The sequence below is a fragment of the Aethalodelphis obliquidens genome, unplaced genomic scaffold (genome assembly GCF_003676395.1).
Source record: "Aethalodelphis obliquidens isolate GAN/ISIS:26980383/991018 unplaced genomic scaffold, ASM367639v1 scaffold21, whole genome shotgun sequence".
NCBI classification, from domain to species: domain Eukaryota; kingdom Metazoa; phylum Chordata; class Mammalia; order Artiodactyla; family Delphinidae; genus Aethalodelphis; species Aethalodelphis obliquidens.
The window spans coordinates 13,555,406-13,582,543 of record NW_020837965.1 but is presented as its reverse complement, the minus strand read 5'-3'; the positions used below and the strand labels follow the sequence as shown (position 1 = coordinate 13,582,543).

Here is a 27,138-nt window from a genome sequence, read left to right as displayed (position 1 = left end):
CTGCTGATCTGATTGGATGATTTCCATTATTCTGTCTTCCAGATCACTTATTTATTCTTCTGCATTATCCAGTTTGCTATTTATTGCCTTTAGCTCAGCTTTTGTCTTGGCAAATGAGTTTTCTAATTTTAATCGGCTTCCTCTTTATAGTTTCTAATTACTTTTTATAGTATAGTATTTTATAAAATACTATATATTTTATAAATCTGCATAGATAGAAATCTGCATTTCTATCAATAGCCCTTCTTCATTCCTTCAGTATTTTCATTATTTCCTTCTTGAACTCAGGGTCTAGTAAACTGGAGAGGTCTGCTTCATTCTTTGTTCTTTCAGGGGAATTCTCTTGATCTTTAAATCAGGAGTGGTTCCTCTGCTTCTTCATTTTACTCATATTTCTCTGGCTTTATGAATTTAAGAGAAACAGTTATCTACTGTGGTCCTGAAGGGCTCTTTTTATGTGGAATTGTCCCTGTGTATGCTCCATGAGTCTAATATTTTTAGTGCGAGGGCTGTTTTTAGTATGGATACCTGCCACATCTTTCCTCAGTGGGTGTTGACCATTATCCCCTTGATAGGGGGTGTAATTGTTGTTGTGGTGACCAGAGCCTGCACTGGATGTTGAATGGGCCCTCCTCTTTGGTCTGTGCTTGTCACAGCCCTGTTGGGGGCAAAGTCTGCTCCCCACTTGTTGGAGTAGACACCCCCAGATCCGTTTCTGAACTGCGGTGTGAGGTAGGCAGGGCTGGAGCAGGGAGAGGAGCCACTGAGTATTGCTTTGTAGGAGCTGTCCACCAGGAAGTGCGCTCTGTGATGTTGCCTGTCACCCGTTGTGTGGACTCACAAAGTACACTGTTTTGGCACTGCCCTCGGCCCCACCTCAACTGTGGGAATTCAGGCAGTTGTCCTGGGTGTCCCTCAGGTGCTGTGCTCACAAAGCCACTAGCACAGATCCCTTGGTGCAGAACTGCTGAGATCAGGTACCGGGACTGCCAAAGTCTTGCACCTGGACCCATTGTAGAGCTACTGAGTCAGCCCAGACTGTGGAAAAGCCCACAGCCACTATCGCTGGACCCGCCCCATCCACAAGATCACCAGTAATCTGCTCGGATGTCCCACGGGCACTGAGTTTACAAAGTGCCTAAATTCACAGATCCCACAACCTCTGGGACACTCAGATTTCAGCCTTGCTTCCAAAGTCACACGGCCCCTGGGGATCGGTTTGGATTTCAGCCCTGCCTCCAAGTATGGACAATCCTCTGGTACTTACACTCTCCCAGAGCTCAAAGAGGCAGAGCTGCACCACCACGAGCACTCCAAGAATGGGAGGCTGCTACGGCAGGGGCCCTGCCCCTCCCCTCGAGCATTAACAATGGGACTTCAGTGGCAGACCCAAGCTCCTTCCTGCGCACACCCCTGATTGTGGCTTGGACCACACTTCAGCCCCTTCAGGCTGTCTCCACACAACCAACGCCAGTCCTCTCCCCAGATCTGTCCTCTGAAACCCAAGTTTCAGTGCCCAGCACCCCCGCACACACTAGCAGATGCACATCTCAGGCTGGGGAGGGCAGGGAGGTGGCCAGGACCCTCTGTATTGGTCTCTATCTGTTCTGCCTGCTGTAAACCGGCTGCTCTACTCTTCTGTGAGCCTCTGAAGCTCCCTTTCTGTCCCAGCTGATCTCACCACCAGTGAAGAGACTTCCCAGGGTGAGGGAATCTTTCCTTTTTCATAGCTCTCTGCCAGGGCACACGTCCTGTCCTGATTCTTCTTTTTTTTTTTTTTCTTTCATCCTACCTGGTTACGTGGTGATCTTTCTTGCAACTTTGGTTTTATGAGATCTGCTGGTGTTCAGCAGGTATTCTGTGAGAAGGGTTCCACATGTAGATGTAGTTCTGATGTATTTGTAGGAGAAGGTGAGCTCCACATCCTTCTATTCTGCCTCTTGATCCAGCCTTTCTAATCTATTTTTTTTTTTTTTTTTTTTTTTTTTTTTGCGGTACGCGGGCCTCTCCCGTTGCGGAGCACAGGCTCCGGACGCGCAGGCCCAGCAGCCATGGCTCACGGGCCCAGCCGCTCCGCGGCATGTGGGATCCTCCCGGACCAGGGCGTGAACCCGCGTCCCCTGCATCGGCAGGCGGACTCCCAACCACTGCGCCACCAGGGAGGCCCAGCCTTTCTAATCTTTGAATATAAATACGTAGATCTAGCCCATTTTCACACTAAGTTTTTGAAATTGAAGTCTTCTTTTCACTTTGCATGAGGAATAAGAGACCAAGTTACCATTTTGGTCATGAAAGCATCATGTTTAGTGCCTCTTGGCATATAGTTATTGATCAGTTAATTTTTATTAAGTTCATTTATTCAACAAATTTACTGAGTATCTGCCACGTGCAAGGTATTGTTCTTGGTGCTCAGGGTATAAGCAGCTTACAAAAAAAGACAAAATCTCTATGTTAGTGGATGAATGGAATCCTAGAAGGTATGGTTCTTCCATTTCCCAGCTTTGCTCCTTCTCCTTTTCTTTCCCCTTTTCTCCCTTTAAAAAAGCAACTTTGGGGGCTTCCCTGGTGGCGCAGTGGTTGGGAGTCCGCCTGCCGATGCAGGGGACGCGGGTTCGTGCCCCGGTCCGGGAAGATCCCACATGCCGCAGAGCGGCTGGGCCCTTGAGCCATGGCCGCTGAGCCTGCGAGTCCAGAGCCTGTGCTCCGCAACGGGAGCGGCCACAACAGTGAGAGGCCTGCGTACCGCAAAAAAAAAAAAAAGAAAAAAAAAAGCAACTTTGTTTACCATATTAGGGCTATAGTTTTCTCTTTTGATTGAGAAATGTCACAAATTAATCTTTCATAAAATTTGACCTCTACTTCTTTCCTTTTTTAAAATTGAGATATAATTGACATAAAATATTATGTTAGTTTCAAATGCATGATTTGATATTTGTATTCTTTCTCTTTTGTTGAAAGGCAACACTATGGAGAATGTGGAATGGCTAATTATCTCCCCCTCTTTCTCCTTCCAAGTCAAAGTTCAGCCAGTACAGAGATGGATTTTAGATCATGTATGTAGTTCTGTGCCTTGCCCTACTTGTACCATTCCACAAGACATAAAATTCTTTACTGATGCCTAATTAAGTGTAAGACAGACTCAAGAGAAGATCAAAGAGTAAGAGACTTTTTCTCTTCTGAACCTACAGAAAATTGAATCAGTAGGTACTTTGCATGCCAGGCTTGTTTAAAACCCACAAAGCACGAAAACACTTTCTAAAATGCATATGGTTCTCTTTGTTAAGAAGTCATGTAAATCATAGAGGAAGTGAAATATTTGCTTTTGTGGTATTTTAGCCAGTTACATTCAAACTTTTCTTTTTTCTTGGAATGTCAGAGCCAAATGTATCATTTTATCCATCATTAGCTGTCCATCATTAGATGTTTGAATTTCCTTTTTTACATATTTGATTAAGGATCCTCCTACACGTGCTTGAACCCCATTATCACTTGATGCCTAACAGAGTAACCTAACCTCTCCTTAGGAAGCTCTGTTTGTTTGTTTTTTTTAATAAACTTATTTATTTTATTTATTTATTTTTGGCTGTGTTGGGTCTTTGTTGCTGCACGCAGGCTTTCTCAAGTTGCGCCATTTTCTCGAGTGGCGAGCAGGGGCTGCTCTTCGTTGCAGTGTGTGGGTTCTAAGCACGTGTGCTTCAGTAGTTGTGGCACATGGACTCAGTAGTTGTGGCTTGTGGGCTCTAGAGTGCAGGCTCAGTAGTTGTGGCACATGGGCTTAGTTTTTCCATGGCATGTGGGATATTCCCAGACCACGGTTCGAACCCGTGTCCCCTGCATTGGCAGGCAGATTCTTAACCACTGCACCACGAGGGAAGCCCAGGAAGCTCTGTTATAAAGTGCTTCTTCATATAGAACCAAAATTTATTTCTCTTTCATTGCAATTCACTGGTCCTCATTTTGGGGCACCCAGAATATTTAGACCTGTGATGTTTAGATCTTTATCTGTACTCTTAATTGTCCCAGGCCCTGCAGATATTCTGGGATAAGCCTGATCGCCAAAACCAAACACCCTCAGTCTTTAAACCATTCTTCATGTGACATAGTTTCAAGTCCTCTCATCATTTGGTTGTTATCAGAGCATGTTCAAAACTAAAAGTGCTATATCCTGACTGGTCTGTTCAGCAGAGTCAAGTACTTCATTACCTTTTCTCTCGTATTCCAGGTCAGGATACGATAGGTCTACATATGTCATTGAAATAATTATTTCATAGGGATATAAAGCTCTACCAAAGCACAGAACAATCATCTATTTTGAAAAGATTGCTAAATTTTTCTGCTTTCTTTCTTGCAATAGACTATTGCTTCTAAAATTGTGGTTAATAAATATTTCCACTGCAAATATAATGAGTTTCGTGTTTTCTTTTTTGGTAATCTTTTACTCATACAGAAAATGTTTAATTAAAAAAAAAAAGAAAGGGGTTAATTTGTGGCCTGAATTAAGAGCTTTTTTTTTTTTTCTTGAGCTACATGCTAACTTTTGCCATCATTTCTCTCAGAAGGTTTAGATCTAATTCTTCCCTGCATGTAGAGATCCATTAAAGCCCAAAGGATCTGTTAACAGGGCCTTTTTTTTTTTTTTTTTTTTTTTTTTTTTTAACAGGGCCTTTTTTAAACCAAAATAAAGTCATATCAATTTTAAACCATATCAATATTATTTTAAGTTGCTATATTTAAAATTTCATGTGACTCACTATATATAAAGAAAATATTGATCCAAAGATTGAAAGGTCATATGCATAGAATGTTAATATGCATATATAATTGAAATTAGTGGCTTTACTTACAGTGTACTCAATTTTGCATAATAAAATTAATTTTTATATAACAATTATTTAAATTACTTAAAATCATCATTTTATGATAAGTGAGTTTTTACAAATTTTGCTTATAGTATTTATGGATAATTATTATTCTGCTATATTTCCATTATAGGTGATTCAGCAGACATGTCAGGTAAGGAAATTAATCATTTTCTATTTCAGTCGTATTGTTAAGTAATGATAGCCCAAATTTTTATAGAGTAATAAGATACTTGAACCTATTTTGGGTTTCTTTTAAATTAAGAATACAGCATTTTAATGTCATGATGCTGAGCCCTATCTGCAATAATAAGTTTTTTTTTTAAAAAAGGTAATATATTTTGACCTTCTTAGTGTGCCCAGCATTGTTGTAAGTCATCACAAGAATTCTTCATAGTAGATATTAACTTGCCAATATCACATAGCTGGTAAGAATAAAGGTGGGGCTAAAACTTGATCTTAAATATGAATCAATAAATTGTATTGCCTAGAAATAAAATTTTTAAAAATTTATTATTTTTATGTAACCATCTTAATTATTGCACATACTAGATCAACAGAGCATTTAAAGATTTGAAAATAACTTTTTATTATTGATTTTTTTTCTTTTTTTTTTTGCGGTATGCGGGCCTCTCACTGTTGTGGCCTCTCCCGTTGTGGAGCACAGACTCCGGACGTACAGGCTCAGTGGCCATGGCTCACGGGCCCAGCCGCTCCGTGGCATGCGGGATCCTCCCAGACCGGGGCACGAACCCGTGTCCCCTGCATCGGCAGGCGGACTCTCAACCCCTGTGCCACCAGGGAAGCCCTATTATTGATTTTGACCGTGGCTTTGTGAAGTTAAAAAGCTGTTAGATGAACAATGCATGCCTGTTGTTTTTAGATATTATAATAACTAGGCTTTTTCAACTGTATTTCAGTTTACATAATATAGTAAGAATTAGCAGTTTGATAAGAAAACATTTATTTGATTTATACCAATTTATGTGATTTGTATCCATTTCCCTCCCCTCCTCCAGGGTAAAGCATGATTTTGTGATTTGACTGTTTAACTACAAATTTATTCAACACAACAGGCAAGGTCCTTACTCTCTTGGTCTACACTCAAGAGCAGGGGTTAGCAAACTACAGCCCTTGGCCCAAATCTGATCCAGCACGTGTTTTTGTACAGCCCATGATTGAGTATAGTTTTTATTAATTTAAGTAGTTGGAAAATAACACGAGAAGAATAAAATTTCACAAAACATGAAAAGTATATGAAATTCAGATTTCAGTATCCATAAAGTTTTATTGGACACAGCCATGCTCATTCAGTTACATATCGTCTATGGCAGCTTTTGTGCTTTAATGGCAGTGTTGAATAGTTGCAACAGAGACTGTTTACAACACTCTCATTGCTTTCCACTGCTGCTTAGCACACTGCAAATTGCAGTGATTCTCTTTTAAAACTTGACAGGTTTGGAGTGCTACGTGTATTGCTATTCCACAACATTTTTTTGTTATTGAAGTACAGTTGATGTACATATTAGTTTCAGGTGTACAGCATTGTGATTCATTTTTTTACAGCTTATACTCCACTAAAAGTTATTACAAGATAATGGCTATAATTACCCTGTGCTATACAATATATCCTTACCTATTTTATACAAAGCAGTTTGCATCTCTTAATCTCATATCCCTAATTTGCCCCTCCCCTCTTTCCTCTCTCCTTAGGTAACCACTGGTTTGTTTTCTATGTCTGTGAGTCTGTTTCTGTTTTACATATACATTTGTTTGTATTGTTTTTTAGATTCTACATATAGGTCATGTCATACCGTATTTGTCTTTCTCTATCTGACTTCACTAAATATGCTACTCTCTAGGTCCATCCACATTGCTGCCATTTTTTTGGTTTTTAAGCAGGGTATATCTATCATGTCAAAACAAGAGAGAGGAAAGGAAAATAGACTTCAAATGTCAAACTCAAAAGGCACAGTGAAGTGTGGATTATGTTGTTATGAAATTAGTGGGTAAAACATTGTGTTTATTATGCAATGATACTATAGCTGTGCTAAAAGAATACAATATATGTCAACATTTTCACACTAAACTTTATCACAGTATTCCCAGTTCACAGGAAAGCAAAAATCAGAAAAAATTAGAAACTTTAAGACAATATCTCATCACAACAGAATTTCTTCAAAAAATAAAATAAAATAAAATGTGGCTACAACCTAAGTAAGGTTCTGAATGACTCATTTGTTAGCTAATCAAGAAAAGCTGTTTATTACTGTGAGTTAATTAAATCATGTTTGATTACAACGAACAAGTGTCCAGAGAAAATAAACTTAAGACTCTTAGCTTTTTGGCAAAAACCATTGCTAAAAGAACTGAGGACATTGGGAACAACATCAGTAGTCTCTAAAAACAAAGCCAGAAAAAGGCAGATGATTTTTAATGGTTTCCCTTGGCTCTTGATGGGTTGACAAATGTTGCCAGTTGTTTATTTGAGGAATCGGTGCAGACTTTTAAGTGACTGAAGTTTGCCTCTATAATCATTTAAGGCATTTATGGCTATTCATTGTGTTCTTTGTCAGCAGGTGGTTTGTGGAAAATATTTCAATCTGTCATGTGTAATTGAACTTCAATATTTTGTTATTTAGAGTCAACAGTTAATTTTGTTTGCTCTCATAGACTTAACCATCATCAGTTCTGTTAATTTATGTTAGAAATAGAAGGTGAAAGTCCTGACTTGCCTTATCCCCACAGCAGTTCAGTGGTTTAGCAGTGGTAACATTTTGGGTTTTTTTGTTTTTTTGGCAATTTCTGTAGCTCAGAGCCAGGACTGAAATTTTTCTGAGTGAGAAGAACTGCCCTCAGTCTCCGTTATGGAAAACTCAGTGGCTTTGGAAATTAGTTTTTGCTGCATACTTGATAATGTTTCTTAATGATTCAACCTGAAATAACAGGGAAATTACAATTACAACCTGAAATTTCAGTTACAGTGCATATATGTGAAACTTATACTGCAGGAAAGTCATTTGATGGCAACTAATCTTTGACTCACAAGTAACACCAAACTTCACTATATGCTTCTCATACTGTCAAAAATTAAGATGAGAACTGAGATTCCCATTCCCACACAAATTTGCAGCAAATGTATTTTCTGGGCTCAAGTTACAGTTCCAGCAGCATTTTTTAGATCTTGATACAAGCGTAGAGAAAATTTCCATATTTAAAAAATCTGTTTAACTGTACAATTGAGGAACTTCCACCTAACCTTCAATTTAAAGTTATTATTCTGCAATGTAATACATGCTAAAATGCAAATATCAAGATAAGACTCTAATAGAATTTTCTGAATGCCTTCCAAGTGATTAATATGCTCAATTAAAATCATATGCTTTTGGGGCTTCCCTGGTGGCGCAGTGGTTGAGAGTCCGCCTGCCGATGCAGGGGACACGGGTTCGTGCCCCGGTCCGAGAATATCCCACATGCCGCGGAGCGGCTGGGCCCATGAGCCATGGGTGCTGAGCCTGCACGTCCGGAGCCTGTGCTCCGCAATGGGAGAGGCCACAACAGTGAGAGGCCTGCGTACCGCAAAAGGAAAAAAAAAAAAATCATATGCTTTTGGATGATATTCATATTTGACAGTACCTATCTGTGTGAGACATTTTCAAAGTTGAAAATTATTATAGATCATTATCAGATGAACATTTGTAATTTTTTTTAAAAAAATAAAGAACTCTGATTTTGAACCCTACTTAAGTGAATTATCCCCCCCAAAAAATTTCATTCTCATTAGTAGATCTATATTATAAAAAATTTCACTCAATGAATTTCACCAATAAAAATTTTGTGAAAATTTGTTTTATTACACAAGTACCTGCATAATACCTTCAGTTTTGTCTCTTATCTGACCCTTTACAGTGGAAGTTTGCTGACTTCTGCTTTAGAGGGAGACAGGCAATAAATAAGTACTTTTTTTCCTAAATAACATGATCTAAGATGGTGATAAATGTGATAAAAACAACAAATAGGGCGAGGGCCACAAAACAGTGTTTTTTCAGAGGTGGTAACATTTAGCTAGGCCAAGAATGATACAAAACAGTGATACCTGAAGGGTGACCTGGGGGCTCTAGGCTGAGGCCTGGTTTGGGAATCCTACAACCACCCACACATTCAGTGATTCACTAGAAGGAATCACAGGACCCAGAGATAGTTACGGTGCAGTAGCTTATTACAATGATCAGCAAGGGAAAAAGACACATCAGGTGGAGCCTAGAGGATAGAGGCACAGGCTTTCTATGTCTCTTCCAAAACACTCCTCCAGGGCTTCCCTGGTGGCACAGTGGTTGAGAGTCCGCCTGCCGATGCAGGGGACACGGGTTCGTGCCCCGGTCCGGGAAGATCCCACATGCCACAGAGCGGCTGGGCCTGTGAGCCATGGCCGCTGAGCCTGCGAGTCCGGAGGCTGTGCTCCGCAACGGGAGAGGCCACAACAGTGAGAGGCCCGCGGACCGCAAAAAAACAAAAAACAAAACACACTCTTCCAGGGGTCACACAGAACCTGCTTCTTCTACCAGCAGCCAGATATATCAATGCAGGTGCAGTGTTTCTGCCCAGGGAAACCCACTGAGGACTCTGAGACCAAGGTTTTTACTGGGGGCTGGTCACATAGACACAAAGCCACAACTACTAAAATACCATAGTCCCAGAAGAAAGCAGGTATTCAGTGCCCCCCGTGGACAAAATAACCTTATCAACATAGGGAACATTTCAAAAGTCAAGTTCTCACACACTAGCAAGCAGGCCATTCTAGTGATAGTAACCTCAGTCCTGCGTCTGTTAACTCCCTCCTGGGGAGGCCCTAAAGCTGAATCAAGAAACAGGAAGGTCCGTGTGACTGCAGTAAGGCCTCTGAGATGAACCTAGAGAGGGGCAGGAGTCAGTCACGTAGGGCTTTGCCGATCATGGAGAGGAGTGCGGATTCGTGCTAAGTGCAGAGTCCATCACTGGAGAGATTAAATTTATAATCACATTTATAATTTGAAGCAAATGCTCTTCCATATTTTGATTATTTTACTAAAAGTACTTATGTTCTGAGACTGAATTAGCTGCTGAATTGACTTACCTATTCCTTTTTATAGGGTGCAATTCTTGAAAAAAGGACAGTCCAAAGCTATGGTTTTTTAACCTAGGAAATACAGAGAACTGGGAAGACATTTTAAGCAGTAGAAAAAGGCTGGACAAGATAAATTTAAAAATCTAAAAAAGAAAAAAAAAAACAAATATAATTTTTTAAAAAGATTAGCAGTTTAATTTCTTCCATGAAATCCTGTTTTAAAAAAACAAAACTACTGTCTTATAAAGTGATATGAACTTAGTTTTTTACCAGATATATGCCTATGCAGTTGAAGATTTCCTTTGTGATCTATTCACATGGTTTCCTACCTACTGCCTTTCTCAATTTGTATTCACTTTCTATCTCTCCTTCATATAAATAGGTAATAAATATATCCTGGTATTTCATAAGTGTATAATGTTTTTATATTTCTCCACATAATTATATAAAGATTTAACGTGTATCTAAAACATACATTATTTTTTGAAAAGTTGTTTAAAGTTGTGATTACCTAATTTGCTTGTCTAAATGCTATTTTCTCAAAAGTGCAATTTGGACTATAGCCTGAGGAAGTAGTCTGTATTTTTCTCCCTTCCTTTCCTTTCTCTTCCCTTTTCTTTCTTTCTTTTTAATTCAGTCTTAGTTTTGAGCTATTTTTTATTAAGTACAGTCTTTCTTTGGTACATATTTTTCTTGTGTTTCAGAGATGAGTATGCATCAGCCTTAGAAATGGAAACATTTATAATAGGTGTATTACAACTTTGGGATTTTATCTTTGTTTAGCTACAGCTCCTTCTATCCACATCTGGGATGCAGTGAACAAGCAGACTTTATCTATACTAAGATGCTACCATTCAAAGGGAGTGTGTTCAGTTAGTTTCAGTGCTACTGGAAAACTCTTGCTATCTGTGGGGCTAGACCCAGAACATACAATTACCATTTGGAGATGGCAGGAAGGTAGGAATTTTTTTCTTTGTAATTTTAAAAAATAAAAATGGGGTGATAGGAATTTTCTATTTCATATTTGTGTTAACTTGGTGATTGAAACCATTATTCACTATTAAGCCTTACTCAATACCCATACACAGTTGTAGGTATGTTCTACTTTCAAAACCCAGTGAAATTGTAAACAAAGTATAAACTAATGAAAGTTATTAATATTATAAATGATTCACTGTTCTTTCAGTAAGAAACTATGCATGTAAGTGTCTTGCTAATTATTATTTGGTTATAGAGGATCTTACTCGAGAATGCGATGAATTATATTGTTAAGTGATAATGGAAGGGCAATAGGGTAATATTACTTTAACACATTTCGGGCAAAACTTTTCAGTTACATAGCCATTATAAAAAAGTGAAATTCATAGAGCTACACAGAAAAAAATAAGATATGGTTTCTAAAATGCCCCTTAAATTATAATAAAGCTTTCCATAAATTACACATCACTTGCAAAAATATGTAAAAAGGACCCTCTACACTATTAATTGTATGTCATGTGATTGCTAGGTAGCAGTGCAAGGGACATGCCCTCTCCCTTTTTTGGGGGGCCGTGCCGGCGCAAGTTGTGGAATCTTAGTTCCCCGATCAGGGGGCCCTCAGCAGTGAAAGCGCTGAGTCTAACCACTGGACCGCCAGGGAATTCCCTGCTCTCTCTTTTTATAAGCATTTATTTTTTGAACTATATATTTTCAATAACTGTTTGATCCTGTAAAAATTAGCTTAGTTCTTATACTAACCTAGAAAATTTTGTTGTATCTTTTTTATCAGGTGCCAAAATTGCCAGCAGAGCTGGTCACAACCAACGTATTTTTGTGGCAGAATTCCGACCAGATTCAGATTCCCAGTTTGTCTCTGTGGGAGTAAAGCATGTTAAGTTCTGGACATTGGCAGGAAGAGCTCTTCTTAGCAAAAAAGGGCTACTGAGCACACTGCAAGATGCCCGGATGCAGACCATGCTTGCTGTTGCATTTGGTGCAGTATGTCTCTTAAAATGCATGTGGTAGTGTAACTGTGAATTACCCAAATTGGACGAGTTTGAATTTTCTTGCCTTAGATAGATGAACCACATGAATGTTGTTTATATGGCACTCTAGTCCCCTAATCCTTACATATGTCCTGGTCATGCATGTATTTCAGCTTTCAAATTCTGATACTTTCAGAAATCAGGGACTGGGAAAGAGAGTTAACGAGGGAGAAGGATTATAAAACATCTGAGTCCTTGGGCCACTGCCATTCTCAAAAGCCTTCATTAATTTTATAAGTGTCACCCTGAATCTCCTAGGTCCTATAATAATTTGTCAGAATAGGAGAAAGATAAATCATGAAACGTGATTTTTCTAGTATTTAAGGTGGTACTTGGTTTAGGATTTCCTTTGCTTCCTATCATCTTAACTCACTGCTTATTATGTAGCTGGAAGTGCTCTTGGCCAGTGTCTCTCATTAAAGGGAAGAAGGCGAGCTCAGTTCCTGGTCTAGTTTACTAGAAAGAGTGTTCAAGAGCCATTTCCTCCCCTCCCCTCCCCTCCCCCATTCCACCTGGGCTTGTGGTTTACAAGACACATCTCTTTCCTTTAATACCTTGCCCTGGCCAGGCTTTTTAAATCCTTTGGTGCATCAAAAAACTAAGTCGGTTTTCTTACTAAAGTGTTTATGTGGGTATGTAATACCCGAAGGAAGAAAATTATAATTCTAGATTCTTAAAGAACACTTATATTTTTGAGACCATTGAAAGTGCTGGTTGTGCCATGTCAAACTTCAGTTAAATATTGTGGAGATTCTTAATACAAGACCAGTAATTCTTTCCAGAAGAAAAGCTTATGCATTCAAGTGTTTGCATACATTTAATATGCCCCATCTACGTTAACTAATCTTTGTGTATAAAATTCCTTATTTAGTCAATTGCCCATTCCCAATAGAATATAAACTTGAAGATTAGACTGTTAGTCATATGTGAGGAGCCTTTAGAAATTATAAGTAAAAGAGTGACACTATTGCCTGTTCATTTTTCTTTTGCCTAAATAAAAACATTCTCAATATTTTCATAAAAAAAAGAATATTAGTCATAATTGACTTTTTATGTTTGAAGCAACAGTGCAATCAGTGCGAATGTTTTGTTATATAACAAAATGGGTTGATGTTCAGTTTAAGCCTTTTTGAGCATCCTCTATGCTAGGGGGCTATGAAAAGAGCAGGCGAAGTAAAATGTTTGTTTTTACATTCCAATCGCAGATAAGGCGTGAATTAAAGATGCTCCTATGTGACAAGTATTGAGTTGGCCAAAAGGTTCGTTCAGTTTTTTCTGTAAGATGGCTCTATTAGCACTTAGATGTCTTTAACGTCATTAGAAACAATTTTGTTAGATTGTATGTGACAGCTGTCACATCAGTGTGCATTTAAAAAAAGACTTATCAAAATTGGTGAATTTTTGTGTAGCCATTTTAATATTGAAGATGGAAGAAAAAAAGCCACATTTTTGGCCTATTATGCTTTATTATTTCAAGAAAGGTAAAAATGCAACTGAAATGCAAAAAAAAGATTTGTGCAGTGTATGGAGAAGGTGCTGTGACTGATCAAACGTGTCAAAAGTGGTTTGTGAAGTTTTGTGCTGGAGATTTCTCGCTGGACAGTGCTCCACGGTCGGGTAGACCAGTTGAAGTTGATAGCGATCAAATCAAGACATTAACTGAGAACAATCAACGTTATACCACGAGGAAGATAGCCGACTACTGAAAATATCCAAAACAAGTGTTGAAAATCATTTGCACCAGCTTGAATCGCTTTGATATTTGGCTTCCACATAAGTTAAGCGAAAAAAAACCTTGACCGTACTTCTGCATGCGATTCTCTACTTAAACATAATGACAGTGTTCCATTTTTTAAATAAATTGTGATGGGCTATGAAAAGTGGATATTGTACAATAATGTGGAATGGAAGAGATCGTGGGGCAAGCGAAATGAACCACCACCAACTACACCAAAGGCCGGTCTTCATCCAAAGAAGGTGATGTTGTGTATATGGTGGGATTGGGAGTCATCTATTATGAGCTCCTTCCGGAAAACCAGATGATTAATTCCAACAAGTACTGCTCCCCATTAGACCAACTGAAAGCAGCACTCGACGAAAAGCATCCAGACTTAGTCAATAGAAAACACATAATCTTCCATCAGGATAACACAAGACCACATGTTTCTTTGATGACCAGGCAAAAACTGTTACAGCGTGGCTGGGAAGTTCTGATTGATCTGCCGTATTCACCAGACATTGCACCTTCGGATTTCCATTTATTTAGGTATTTGCAAAATTCTCTTACTGGAAAAATTTCAATTCCCTGGAAGACTGTAAAAGGCACCTGGAACAGTTCTTTGCTCAAAAAGATAAAAAATTTTGGGAAGATGAAATTATGAAGTTGCCTGAAAAATGGCAGAAGGTGGTGGAACAAAAAGGTGAATATGTTGTTCAGTAAAGTTCTTGGTGAAAATGAAAAATGTGTCTTTTATTTTTACTTAAAAGCCAAAGGCACTTTTTGGCCAACCCAATGTAATCATTGTTTTCCAAATAAAAGATACAGAGATTAAGTATAAATGCTGAGGAATTTGAAGTAATATTAAATTGTAGGGAAATTAAGCCTACAAACTAGTATTCTCAGAAAGATTCAAGAAAATCTGTTTTTGATACAATCCAAAATCTTATTTTCTTATTGGTTCTTTCCATATTGTTTTTGGTGAAGGATCTTATACAAGTTGCTCTAAAAGTGAAGCTAAAATGAGACGAAACTAGCACATAACGCAGGATTTGCTTTCTCCAGCTTTTGCATAAATGAACTGCATCAGGACTGCAGTTCTCAGGCACCTCAGTCATTCTTAAGCTTTCGGTGCCTTAACACGTTTATATTAGTTTGGATTCATTGCAGAAAGGCAGTAACTTTTGCTGTTTTGATTTTAAGAAATCATGGCAAATATTTTCATATACAATTTCTGAAAAACTACAACTTTGCTACAGATAATAGTTTTACTTTCCATGACAAAATACCTTATCAAACCTAATAAAAGTTATTTTCACTCCCTATTCCTATTCTGTTTTTTTTACTCTCAGTTACTAATGACTTTAAGTTATTTTTTGGGCAGCTAGAGGGAAGCAATCCAAAGAGGTGATATAAACTAGAACTACAGCATATTTGAATTGGAAGGGACCTTAGAGACTTTAGGGATTTAGAGATCCCTCATTTTACACTGAAAAAGTTGATACTCATAGAGGTTAAAAGTCTTGACCAAAGTTATTCCAGCTAATAAACAAAAGACCTGGAAAAGGAAATGGCCCTAACAAAGCTAAGCCTTGATTTCAGGTTTTCTGACTCTTGACTCTACTGTTTTCCCGCCACCCATGCTCTTTGTATCAAAAAGGTGACATAGCGTGACTCTCTCTCTGAGTCCACCCATGTGTCTCTCCACACGTACCCTTTTTCCTCCTAATAAACACTTCACTACCAAAAAAAAAAAGTGACATAGGCTCACACTTACATAGAGAATTGCTGTTTGAACTCTATTTGAACTTTTCATGAGTTTATCTCCCCCTTCCCCACTCCTTTTCAGAATAACTTGACGTTTACAGGTACCATCAGTGGAGATGTCTGTGTGTGGAAAGACCACATATTGTGCAGAATCGTGGCCAAAGCTCACAATGGGCCTGTGTTTGCCATGTACACCACCCTTCGAGACGGACTTATTGTCACTGGTGGCAAGGAGAGGCCGTGAGTCCTCTTTCTTTTCACAGCCTTACTGAATATTCATGCGTTGTGATGCCTCTGGTTTGCAGTTAGTTATGTCTAGGCCACATGGATTATCCTCTGACCTTCCTCCTCATATGCTTCTCCTTTACTGCCTTTTATGCACCAGCTTGTTGATTTTTATTTCTGGTCTTAAATCCCTCCCAATGTTTTTCACATTGTAGGTAAGTCTAAACTCCAACTGGGTGATCATTTTTCTGAGGTATGGATAGGTAGCTATCTTGCAGGTTAGGAATTGATTTTCTTAATGCCTCTCTGCCTGTATAAATACTGGCTGAGTAGCAGGTGGTGATCTATGGGGGAATCTTTGCCATTGGACTCAGGATGCATCTCGACTGCCTGCTTTCTTTTTGGTTCAAACTGGATACTAAGGGATAAAATTCATACTGCTGCATTAGAAAAGGATGAGAGGATACTAAAAATAAACTTTGCCTTGTTTGCTTTTGCTTGAGGCAAACTTGTTAGATAAAATTAAGACAAGACCTCGAAATGTGTGAGGAGAGGCCTTTTTCTGAGTGGTTTTCAAATCTCCCAGTGGAAACCAGATACTTATCATTGATTTCCTACTAGCATATTCATATGCGTGTTAAAATGGAATGTATATGTGACCAGGAAGTAAGTACATTCCTATACAGCACTGAAAGAACCACAAATATGCAGCAGCTTTTGCTTTTCACATAAAGGAAGACTGTATAAGAGAAAAAAACATAAATGGGCTATATTTATCTTTTGCATATTACTCTGACACTCGTGTTTCCACACCTCATCTAGTCTTGCACACTCCTACTCACTAGTAACCTACTAAACTGTTCAGTAGCATATTTAATAATAGTGGTTGGAAAGAAATGTGCTGCTCTTTTGGCCCTGAAAATATATTCTGTAGCACAGCATCTGTAATCCTATTATCTAGCCTTGCATTTCCATTATCCTCTTAACATTAAGAATCATTTTGGGGACTTCCCTGGCGGTCCAGTGGATAGGACTTGGCACTTTCACTTCTGTGGCCCAGGTTCAACCCCTGGTCGGAGAACTAAGATCCCACAAGCCACATGCACAGCCAAAAAAAAAAAAAAATCCATTTTGCACGTTTCCTCAGTCAAGAAGTATTATGAGAGAGGATATATGATGTATGGGCAGGGGGCAGTGCTAAGTAAACTTATGCTGATGTCAGAAAAATAAGTGTTCATAAAATAAAATTTGCTTAAACTGAATGTTTGAGACACTATATCTAAAAATTGCCATAGAAAGTTTAGAAGAATATAAGATTGGAGCCTCTTTTTCTGTTCTGCTTATAATTTAGTATTTGTTTATAATAAAAATTATTTGTAATAGCCAATAATAAATGCTTCTTTTGGTTTGGGTTGTTATTTTCTTAGGTCAAAAGAAGGAGGAGCAGTCAAACTGTGGGATCAGGAACTGAGGCGATGCCGCGCCTTCAGGCTTGAGACAGGACAAGTCACAGATTGTGTCCGTTCTGTGTGCAGAGGCAAGGTAAGATGTTTCTTGAGGCATTACAGTGCAGCAGACAGTAGAAAACAGTTATTCCTGTGATTCTCTCACCTTCGCAACTTGATGAATAATAACTCAAAGATGGACTTGCTTGCCGCTTTTCCTCTGCCTCTTCTCTGCTGCTTTCTTTGCAGAAAGACAGGAAGCTGTTCTCCTAAGCACTGTATCTAAACCTCCTTATTTTCTTGCATCTGCTAATTCAACTCTGGTAGACAGCTAAATTTATTTGCCAGTTGACTCGTTTTGATTAAAGCAGCTGTCTCCATTTGTTTAAAAAAAACACATTGCTCTAAAAAATTTGACCGTGCATGCACTCACAATAAGTGTATTTATAAATTACATACATGTATTATCCTGTGTATTAAATATTAGTTAAGCTTACTTTTACTTATAGTTATTTTTAACTAAAATCCAATACTTTCTTCCTGTATCCCGATGCACTTACACCTCTGTGGAGATCTTCAGACTAATATATCATAGTCAAAGTCAAAACTTTGATGACTGGAGAAGCGAGGTGTATTATCTTTAGCGTGGGCTTGCACATGCAGCCTGGCTCAGTGCTCTTGCAGATGCACCTCTGGTCATAGAAAGCTTTGCATGAGCTAATGGCTGGCTTGCTACTAAATTAGTCAAAGCAAAAAATTCTCTGAAAGTATGTTATTTTGGTTTTGGACCCAAATCCAATGTGTGTATGTTGAGTTTGGGGGTGCTTCCCACACACCACCAAACAATTCTCCAACACCAGCAGCGTGTCCAAAAATTCAACTAAGTTCTGACAGTATCTGCCAGAGAAGGGATTGGATTCCACAGGTTGAAGGTTCAATCCTACAAGACTGCTCCCCTCACCGCCACTTCAGATGCCACGTTCTTACCTATGCTTCTGACCGGCTGTAGCTTGGGGTTCCCAACAACTCCTCCTGGACTTCAGACACCAGTCAGTTACCTGTCCTTCTGACCCACTGCCTGTAAATTAGAGAGGGTTGTACGACCCCTCCTCGGGTTCAGTTATTTTGCTAGAGTGGCTTACAGAGCTCAGAGAAACATGTTACTTACTGGATCACCAGTTTATTGTAAAAGGATATAACTCATGAACTGCCAGATGTAGAACTGCACAAGGCAAGGTATATGGGGAGGGGAGAGGAACTTCCATGACCACTCAGCCTGCATCACCACGTGTGCACCAACTTGAAAGCTCTCCAAACCCTGACCTTTTGGGTTTTTATGGAGGCTTCTTACATAGTCATAATTGATTAAATCTTTCACTATTGGTAACTGATTCAACTTCTAGCCCCTCTCCCATCCCCGAGGTGGGGAGAGGAGAGAGTGAAACTGCCAGTTCCTAACCCCTAATCACATAGTTGGGTCTCCTGGCAACCAGCCCCCATCCTTTGGTGAGGTCCATAACAAAAGATACCCCTCTTTTGTTCATCACTTAGGAAATCCCAAGGGTTTTAGGAGCTTCATGCCAGTAAGCGGGGACAGACCAAATATATAGGCCATCCCCAAGTTAAAGCTTTTCGATTTTAAGATGGTGCAAAAATGATACAAATTCAGTAGAAACCATATTTCGAATTTTGAATTTTTATCTTGCCCCAGCTAGTGACGTGCGGTACAATCCTCTCGTGATGCCGGGCAGCGCAGCAAGCCACAGCTCCCAGTCAGCCGCAAGGGCCAAAAATCAATTCACTTACAGCCATGCTGTCTGTACTGAGACGACCACTGTTTTTCACTTTCAGGATAGTATTCAATAAACGACATGAGGTATCCAACACTTTATTATAAAATAGGCTTTGTGTTAGGTGATTTTGCTCAACTAGAGGCTCAAGTAAGTGTCCTGAGCATGTTTAAGGTAGGCCAGGCTATCATGTTTGATAGGTTAGGTGTGTCAAATGCACTTCTAACTTATGACATTTTTAACTTATGATGGGCTTATCAGATGCAACCCCATCATAAGTTGAGGAAGATCTGTATATTTCTTATTCTAAGTCACAGTATCACATAGGCCAGAAGGTCGTTCTCATATTATTAAGAAGAGCAACTGTGGTATTCCATTAAATATATTGGCCCCACTTGTGTTTCAGGGCAAGATACTAGTAGGGACAAGGAATGCTGAAATAATTGAAGTTGGAGAGAAAAATGCAGCATGTAATATTTTAGTTAACGGTCATGTGGATGGACCTATATGGGGACTGGCAACACATCCTTCCAGGGATTTTTTCCTTTCTGCTGCAGAAGATGGGACAGTGAGACTCTGGGACATTGCTGATAAAGTAGGTATAATTTTTTTTAAAAGATGTTACAATTTCTAAGAAGCAAAGTTCTAAATTGCTAGCACTTAAAGAACTATCTCAGCATTGTGTTGAGAACTTGGGGGAGAAACTGGTTTACTTTGTAAGTACTCTGCTTAATGTAGTTCTCTGTGATTCTTTTGGTTCTTATGCAGAAGATGTTGAACAAAGTGAATTTGGGACATGCTGCTCGTACTGTGTGTTATAGCCCTGAAGGGGACATGGTGGCTATTGGAATGAAAAATGGAGAATTTATTATTTTACTTGTGAGCTCTCTAAAGATATGGGGAAAGAAGAGAGATAGACGATGTGCAATCCACGATATCAGGTTAGTCAACAAATGGAATGGTATGTCAAGGATACTCTTTAAATGACCCGGCTTGCATTTGGAAAAAAGGTCCTTAGTGCCTGTAGCATTTCAACACATCATAAATTGTATGCTGAAATATGGCTGTTTGTATACTTAGCTACTTCTCCTTACTAAATTATGAGTCCACTGGGCACCAGCCACAGTGCCTTATAATAGCAAGTATTCAGGGAATGTTTGATGAATTAGTATCACACTGGACATGTCCAGTAAGTTCATCCTGCCAAGAATTATCTTCCATCTGCCCTTAAAAGTCTGGAAAATTAGGGACTTCCCTGGCAGTCCAGTGGTTAGGACTTGGCGCTTTCACTGCTATGGCCCGGGTTCAATCCCTAGTTAGGGAACTAGGATACCGCAAGCCGCACAGCGTGGCAAAAAAAAAAAAAGCCTGGAAGGGCTTCCCTGGTGGCGCAGTGGTTAAGAATCCGCCTGCCAGTGCAGGGGACACACAGGTTCAAGCCCTGGTCGGGGAAGATCCCACATGCTGCAGAGCAACTAAGCCCATGCGCCACAACTACTGAGCCGTGCTCTAGAGCCCATGAGCCACAACTACTGAGCCCGTGTGCCTAGAGCGTGTGCTCCGCAATAAGAGAAGCCACCGCAATAAGAAGCCCGCGCACCACAACAGAGAGTAGCCTCCACTCACCACATAGAGAAAGACTGCATGCAGCAACGAAGACCCAATGCAGCCCCCCCAAAAAAAGCCTGGAAAATTAAAGTTATAACCCCAAACATCTCTTAGAAAGCCTGAAAAATTAAACTTATAACCCCAAACGTCTTTTACTTCTCTTCATCTCCACTGACTATATAGTTCATTCATTTAATCCATAGTCATTGAACATCTATGCCCCAGATTATGAATTAATTAAAACTTTTCTTGAGCCTTTTTCAGTGCTTAAGCTTATATTAACAGTGGTTACCATTTACTGAGCACTTCTATGTGATCAAGATAGATTATTGAATCCAGGTCTGTCAAAAGCTTGCACTGTTTTCACCAGTAAAACCGTTTTTACAAATGAAGCCTTCCTCAGATCTTCAGTATATAAAACAGTAATTATGGCTTCCCTCAGCTCTCCAGTTTCCCAAAGGTACATCAGCAAGACTTATGGAGTATTTTCAAAAAACTGAACTGTCCCATACTGCTTTGCATCATCGATAGGCAAATAGTACTTTATTATTTTAAAACAACTTCTTCCAAGCTTCAAGTAGTATCACTTCATCTAATAACGTTACATGAGTTAAGCTGGTCTGTGTCCCTTGCTCTTAAGATATGATCTTTCCAGATGAAAGGATCCTATCGTACTGAATTATGTAATTTAGGAATATATGTAAATTGTTAGTGGCTTTTAAAAAACTGAGCTATTTTTAAAGAAATTAGGAGATGAAAATTCAGGAACCACTTAATGTTGAAGTAAAATATAAACCTTCTGTTTTATGTAACACAGACAAATATCAGTGTACACAATCTGTTTTGACTATCAGGTAAATCTGTTTGAGGCCATATCACACATTATTTGTCTCAAATACTTATTTTTGAGAACTGAAAAGTCAGTGGTCTTAAATGTTTATACTATTTCATGTGGTCTAATGCATTTTTACATGGAATCTTTTGTTACATGTTCAGATTTAGTCCAGATTCCCGGTTTCTGGCAGTGGGTTCCAGTGAGAATTCAGTGGATTTTTATGACCTAACATTGGGTCCCACCCTTAATAGAATCAGCTACTGCAAAGACATTCCAAGCTTTGTCATTCAAATGGACTTCTCTGCAGATAGCAGACATCTCCAGGTACAGTACCAAGACTATTCGAATAGTCTTTACATTTTGTTAGTGAGTGCTTTTAAAACTCCTCAGTTCCAGAGCTTCTCAACTCTTGCCTTTTATTCACTACTATTCACTGTTTCTGCATAAATTCTTTACTAATCTATTCTTACCAGTCCTTTTCTTCATTTTTTTTGCTCACAGATTTTTTTAGTCATGTTTTAGTCTTAATAATGTTAGAAATGTAAATCAAGTAGCACTTTGCCAGTTTACTATAAACTACTTCTGGATTTTGCCTCTCACATGATGGAATTGTTCCATTTTAATATTATGAAAGGTCTCCACTGGTTGCTATAAACGGCATGTCTATGAAGTGCCTTCAGGAAAACATCTTATGGATCAGGCTGCCATTGACAGAATTACTTGGGCTACATGGACTAGGTAAATATTTCATGTATCGGAAGGGAAGAGCTGACTGAAGGTCAGCAAGGAAAACTGGAAAATCCTATTTCTGAACAGTTAGAGCCATTCCCACTAAGGAACAGTAATTGAGTTTTAAGTTTTTGTTACCATCCTGAATTCTTCCTAAGAAGACAATGATATACTTACTCATGCTGAGACCCCTTTTGATCAAATATATTTCTATGCTTTATCAGTTCTTTTAATTAAAGGAAATCAAAGTTGTGACTTTAAAGATGCCCTGATACTTCCTTAACATAAGTAGGTTTAATAACAGACAATGAAAACATGTATTGGGTACTGTTAGGCAACTGTATTATTTCCCTGTCTAAAGGAATGCTATTGATAGCAGCTGTTAGAAATGAAACCTTATAAAATGGGTTCAAATTTGCTGGCTGTAGAACAGATAACCATGCATAACCATCAATGAAAATGAAAAATGCCATCAACACTTTTAATTTTAAGATAGTTCTATCAGTTATCATAAAGTATTAACTGACTTTATAAAGGATTAATCTATAAACCCTTAAAATTATAGAACTTCATTGAGAAAAGGTGTGTGTATCGGGGGTGAGGGAGTGCCATCCCGGCAGGTTCAGGCTTATGACAAGGTAACACCTTGTCATAACTTATTCCTGTGTTTAAATAACATAACTAGGTACTCAGAGGTTAATTACCAAGAAACTTTTTCAGTATGGTAAACCTGTGTGTGCTATGGTGGATTTTTTTATTCCTTCTCTCTAGCATTCTAGGAGATGAAGTTATGGGAATCTGGTCCAGACATGCTGAGAAAGCCGATGTCACCTGTGCCTGCGTCTCTCATTCAGGAATCAGCCTTGTAACAGGAGATGACTTTGGCATGGTTAAGTTATTTGACTTCCCATGTCCTGAAAAATTTGTAAGTTTACGTTGGGTTTAGTATTTTATGCAACTTTACTCCTGATTTAGACTTCTGATCATTAGTACTTTTTCCCACATAATAGCTAAAATGTTATTGTCTCATGATTTGAAAGTACTTTTAAATTTGTGATTCTAAAATTTTCTCCAAACTTCCTAAATCCATTACTCTGAAATAAAAGCTATTAGAAATTATCTCCCCTTGCCCCCAAGCCGCGCCATCTTCGCAGACTATCCTGTGATTAGTCTTTTATCAAACCTTTAATCAGTTACCAAATTTCAAATGCTTTTCAATGCAGATCCATTACTGATTCTGAGAGAGCATTTCATCATTAGCTGTGCTCCAAACTGCTTTCTCCACAGCACTCATGATGGAGATAATAGCTCCTGATTAAGAACCTTTGACTTCTGTGTTCATCACACACCCTGAGCTTTGTTCTTGTTTTTTAGGCGAAGCACAAAAGGTTCTTGGGTCATTCACCCCATGTGACAAATATTCGATTTACCAGTGGTGATCGACATGTTATTAGTGCTGGAGGTGATGACTGCAGGTTGGTAACTTTCTCAGCCCAAGAAGAGCAGGGACTGTCTTTTACTAGTTAAGAGATTATTACTATTTCTTTGACAGGTTCAGTTTGTGGACTCAGCTAGTCATCATAAAAAGGTCGCCTAACCATATGGCTCCTTGGGGTCACATACTATGTAAATACAGAATAAAAGGAGTTGAAAGAGTAAAGTTTTTACACATGTATGATTTGAAAGCTTAATTTAAAACATTGTAAACTGTTCTGAAAATCTATAAATATAGTGAACTCACTGCAGTTCTTTCTCTGATTGCAGTTTGTTTGTCTGGAAATGTGTACATATGCCTCATTGAAAGATATGGATGCTGAGAAGACTCCATAAAGCAACAGCCTTGAGAAACCAGAACTACACAAGAGGAAAAAACCAGAACCAAACGCTGCATGGTCATGTGGTGCTAACTTAAGACTGTAACAGGGATTTATCCAAATTTGTTAAAGTAGAAAGATTGATAAGTTCAAAATATTTGTTATATGCACTAAATAACTGTCCATAATCCATACACTGCCAGATAATTACATTTCAAGGAGGGACTGAATAAATATTTGCTGGTAAAAGCCACCCCCCATTTTAGGGAGGATGCAGATTTGGCAGACTTCCTGGGGAGGTTTGGGAGACAGTGCTCCTCAAAGAAATGAACCAAAACCTTAAAAATCCAACTTGGATAATTTTCTTCCTCTTTTTAGCAAAGCTTTTTCTTTTTAGAATTTATATTTTATTTTCAAGTTTCAACTGTTTAATAAAATATTTTATCCTTGTGTTCACATAAGGAAATACACCATCACCCTAAAGGATCACAGGTTTTAAAAGGCAAACATTATTTTCCCTAAGAAAACACACACAGGCTTTACTGGAGAACATGATGCTTCTTAAGCATTAATAAAGTCCTGTTTATAAGGGACATTTTTCTCCTGGAAATTTTAAATTCAGGAACAAATCCAAAGTTAGTGGTGTATGATCGCTACATTTTCATTTTTGAGCTGTCAACCTTGTGTTCAGAATTCATCCCTATAATTGAAAGAGTAAAATATGATCATGGCCTCATTAATGAAAAAGCAGTATGATGAACAGTCATTTCCAGTGGTGTACAGTTTAAGGTTTTATATAGCAATAGTATTTAACTGGCAGAGAATACTGAGTATTTAAAGATGTAGTCTAATAGAAACATTGTTTAACATGTAAACTAAAGCGTTAAGTTCACATTTACGAAGTTATACAGTTTAGTTAACTCTTGAAATAAAATTTTTATAGCCTTTTTTTTCTATTGGAAAAACTTGTTTAGTTAGATGTATGTCACCCCATCGGCTGACTTCAAAAGGAATGAAGATAGGTCCACTTGTAAAACTTGTCTATAAAAATTCCTTTTTGGTGGATTGGGGCTGAACTCTTAGATCTTTACTCCTATTCACTTTAAATGCTGCCAAAGATCGGTACTTGCCATTCAGGAACTTGCTGTTTAGCTTATCTGTAGTTTCCTGAAGACTGGAAGTTATGCAGACTGCTATTTAAAAATATATTTTTCTAAGTATGAAGAAGTTTAAGATGCTCTTTTGGTCCTATAATTTTTACTTTAATGTGTTAAATATCTTCGTAGCGTAATAGACCCCTTCTTCAGGTTTCTGGAAATCTGTTTTCTATGTGCAACACCTTGTAAATATTAAAAACAGATATGGCTGAATTTTATCATGGAAAGCCTAAGCAGTGATTGAACCTGGCCAGTTTTAAAGCTCTGAATAGCTGTGTCTGAAGGACTGATTGGGGTGTTTGTTAAGAAGCTTGAAACATTAAGGTCATTTTCTTTCATTTTTCTTATCAATGGATTCTCCTAAACTAAGCCCAATTTGAGAAAACACTAATATTAAGTTTCTATTCACGTGTATTATAAAGGAGCAGCCAATAAATTACAGCAAAAAATTCCCATGAACCACACTCTCCTCTCCCTCTATTTTTGAGGCTGTTGCAGTTTCAAATTTTCCTTCTGAGTCAAGTTCACCTGCTTTTGGCTAAAGAGAAATTCCAGTTCCTTTACAGTGCGGGTAGAAACTCAACTATAACCTTAAGCAAATAAACTATATAGGATAAAATTGCTTCCACTGCATTTTTGTTCTTCCCAGTGGCCAACCTGATAAGCCAGCCTGAATCACTGTTGTCAGTTTCCCGATTAAAGGTCACGTTGATTTTAAGTAGTCATCCCACAGCCACCTTGCTTATAGCAGCCATCAACTACGGGAAGGTGAATAACCACAGTCGGCCATGTAGATTATGACCTATGTTTTTTTAACCCAGAGAATTACTTCTGTGTGCAGTATTTGACTAAACTCCCGAATTTGTAACCTGAGCCTTCTCCTAGCACCTTTAGTCCTGTTTCTGGCAGATGCATGCCAGAGCACCCTCTGCACCCTGGTTCCACTGTGGAATGCTAGCCACGTCTGTTCCCTTATTTTTGGTGATCTTTTTCGATGATGGTTCATTTTGGACCAAGTTACCCAACAGATATTTTAGAGTCAACCTTAGCTTGCCCATAAACCATAGCAACTGAAGGAAAAAACTCTTAAATGTGTCTCCAGGCTGTGTCTATTAAATAGCAAAAAAACAATCTGATTTTAGCATGTTTTTATTTCCCTGTAAAATGGCTGAACTAAAACCACTTTAAGCTCTTGTTTCCCAGTTACGTTCTTTACAGTGAAATTATGAGAATGCAACTATACTCCATTTATAAGTAATGATACTAAAAAGTCTGTTTAAATTTCTGGAAATACAATTTAAATCAAATTTCTTCTGCACAGATGTAAAGCATCTCAAGTAAGTTAACACTGGAATGAAAAAATACCTTCAATTCAATGAAGAAAACTTTTTAGAATGAAGTGGAATTGTCATTCATTTCACCCAAGCCTAACTAACTACATGATTGATAGCTTTATGCATGCTCTTGTGTGCACTGTCTTTTTCTAATGTTTCAAGTCTTATAAGCACAGCAAAGTGCAACTTAAAAGACTTTAAGTGCAACTTTAATAACTGGATAATTCTTTCTTCTCTCAATGGAAAAGAGATGGCCACAAGGCTGCTGGTTTTAGGCTCTGAAACGTGGACTTTTACATACGTAGTTTTATTATCCCTTGGGTATATGACTAAACAAGTCAATGAACTTTTTTTTTAATAGTTTAATTTGGTCCTGAGAATATTTTGAGTCTTTACTATCCCTTTTGCATTAACTCTTTTCTAACCAACTTTTAGCTTTACTTTTTTAAAAAACTACATCGTCTTTAAAATCAGTGATCCGTTATTTAATTCTAAAGCATTGGACACTTCTTGCCTTAACAGTTTTAAAACCACATATACAAAAGCCTATTTTCATTCAGTATTCCAAAAGTTTAGTCCTATTTTGCAGTTTACCCATCTGATCTCTGTAATTATACAGTCTGTCATTTAAAAAAATCTAACTTTTACATTTAAAAAATTATCTTCAGTAATAACTATATTTTCTGTGGAGTTAGTTACTTCTTAGAATGTTATTTTTCAGAATGTGAGA

The 27,138-nt window shown here is 38.3% G+C and overlaps 1 protein-coding gene across 3 annotated transcripts in view; it reads left to right on the top strand.

Annotated features, from left to right (window-relative positions):
• EML5 (EMAP like 5) overlaps positions 1-24,867 on the top strand; it is a 162,665-nt gene extending 137,798 nt beyond the window's left edge. For 2 of the 3 annotated variants that reach the window (XM_027120256.1, XM_027120257.1), the window contains 12 exons: positions 4,993-5,013; positions 10,747-10,920; positions 11,732-11,940; positions 15,554-15,711; positions 17,124-17,238; positions 19,338-19,526; positions 19,700-19,872; positions 21,536-21,698; positions 22,009-22,112; positions 22,875-23,028; positions 23,478-23,578; positions 23,868-24,867. In XM_027120256.1, coding sequence (XP_026976057.1) covers positions 4,993-5,013; positions 10,747-10,920; positions 11,732-11,940; positions 15,554-15,711; positions 17,124-17,238; positions 19,338-19,526; positions 19,700-19,872; positions 21,536-21,698; positions 22,009-22,112; positions 22,875-23,028; positions 23,478-23,578; positions 23,868-23,904 — 1,598 coding nt within the window. In that variant the 3' untranslated portion in view covers positions 23,905-24,867. The remainder of the gene's footprint in view (positions 1-4,992; positions 5,014-10,746; positions 10,921-11,731; positions 11,941-15,553; positions 15,712-17,123; positions 17,239-19,337; positions 19,527-19,699; positions 19,873-21,535; positions 21,699-22,008; positions 22,113-22,874; positions 23,029-23,477; positions 23,579-23,867) is intronic. The other variant, XM_027120258.1, reaches the window with a different exon arrangement.
• Positions 24,868-27,138: the final 2,271 nt, after the last annotated feature.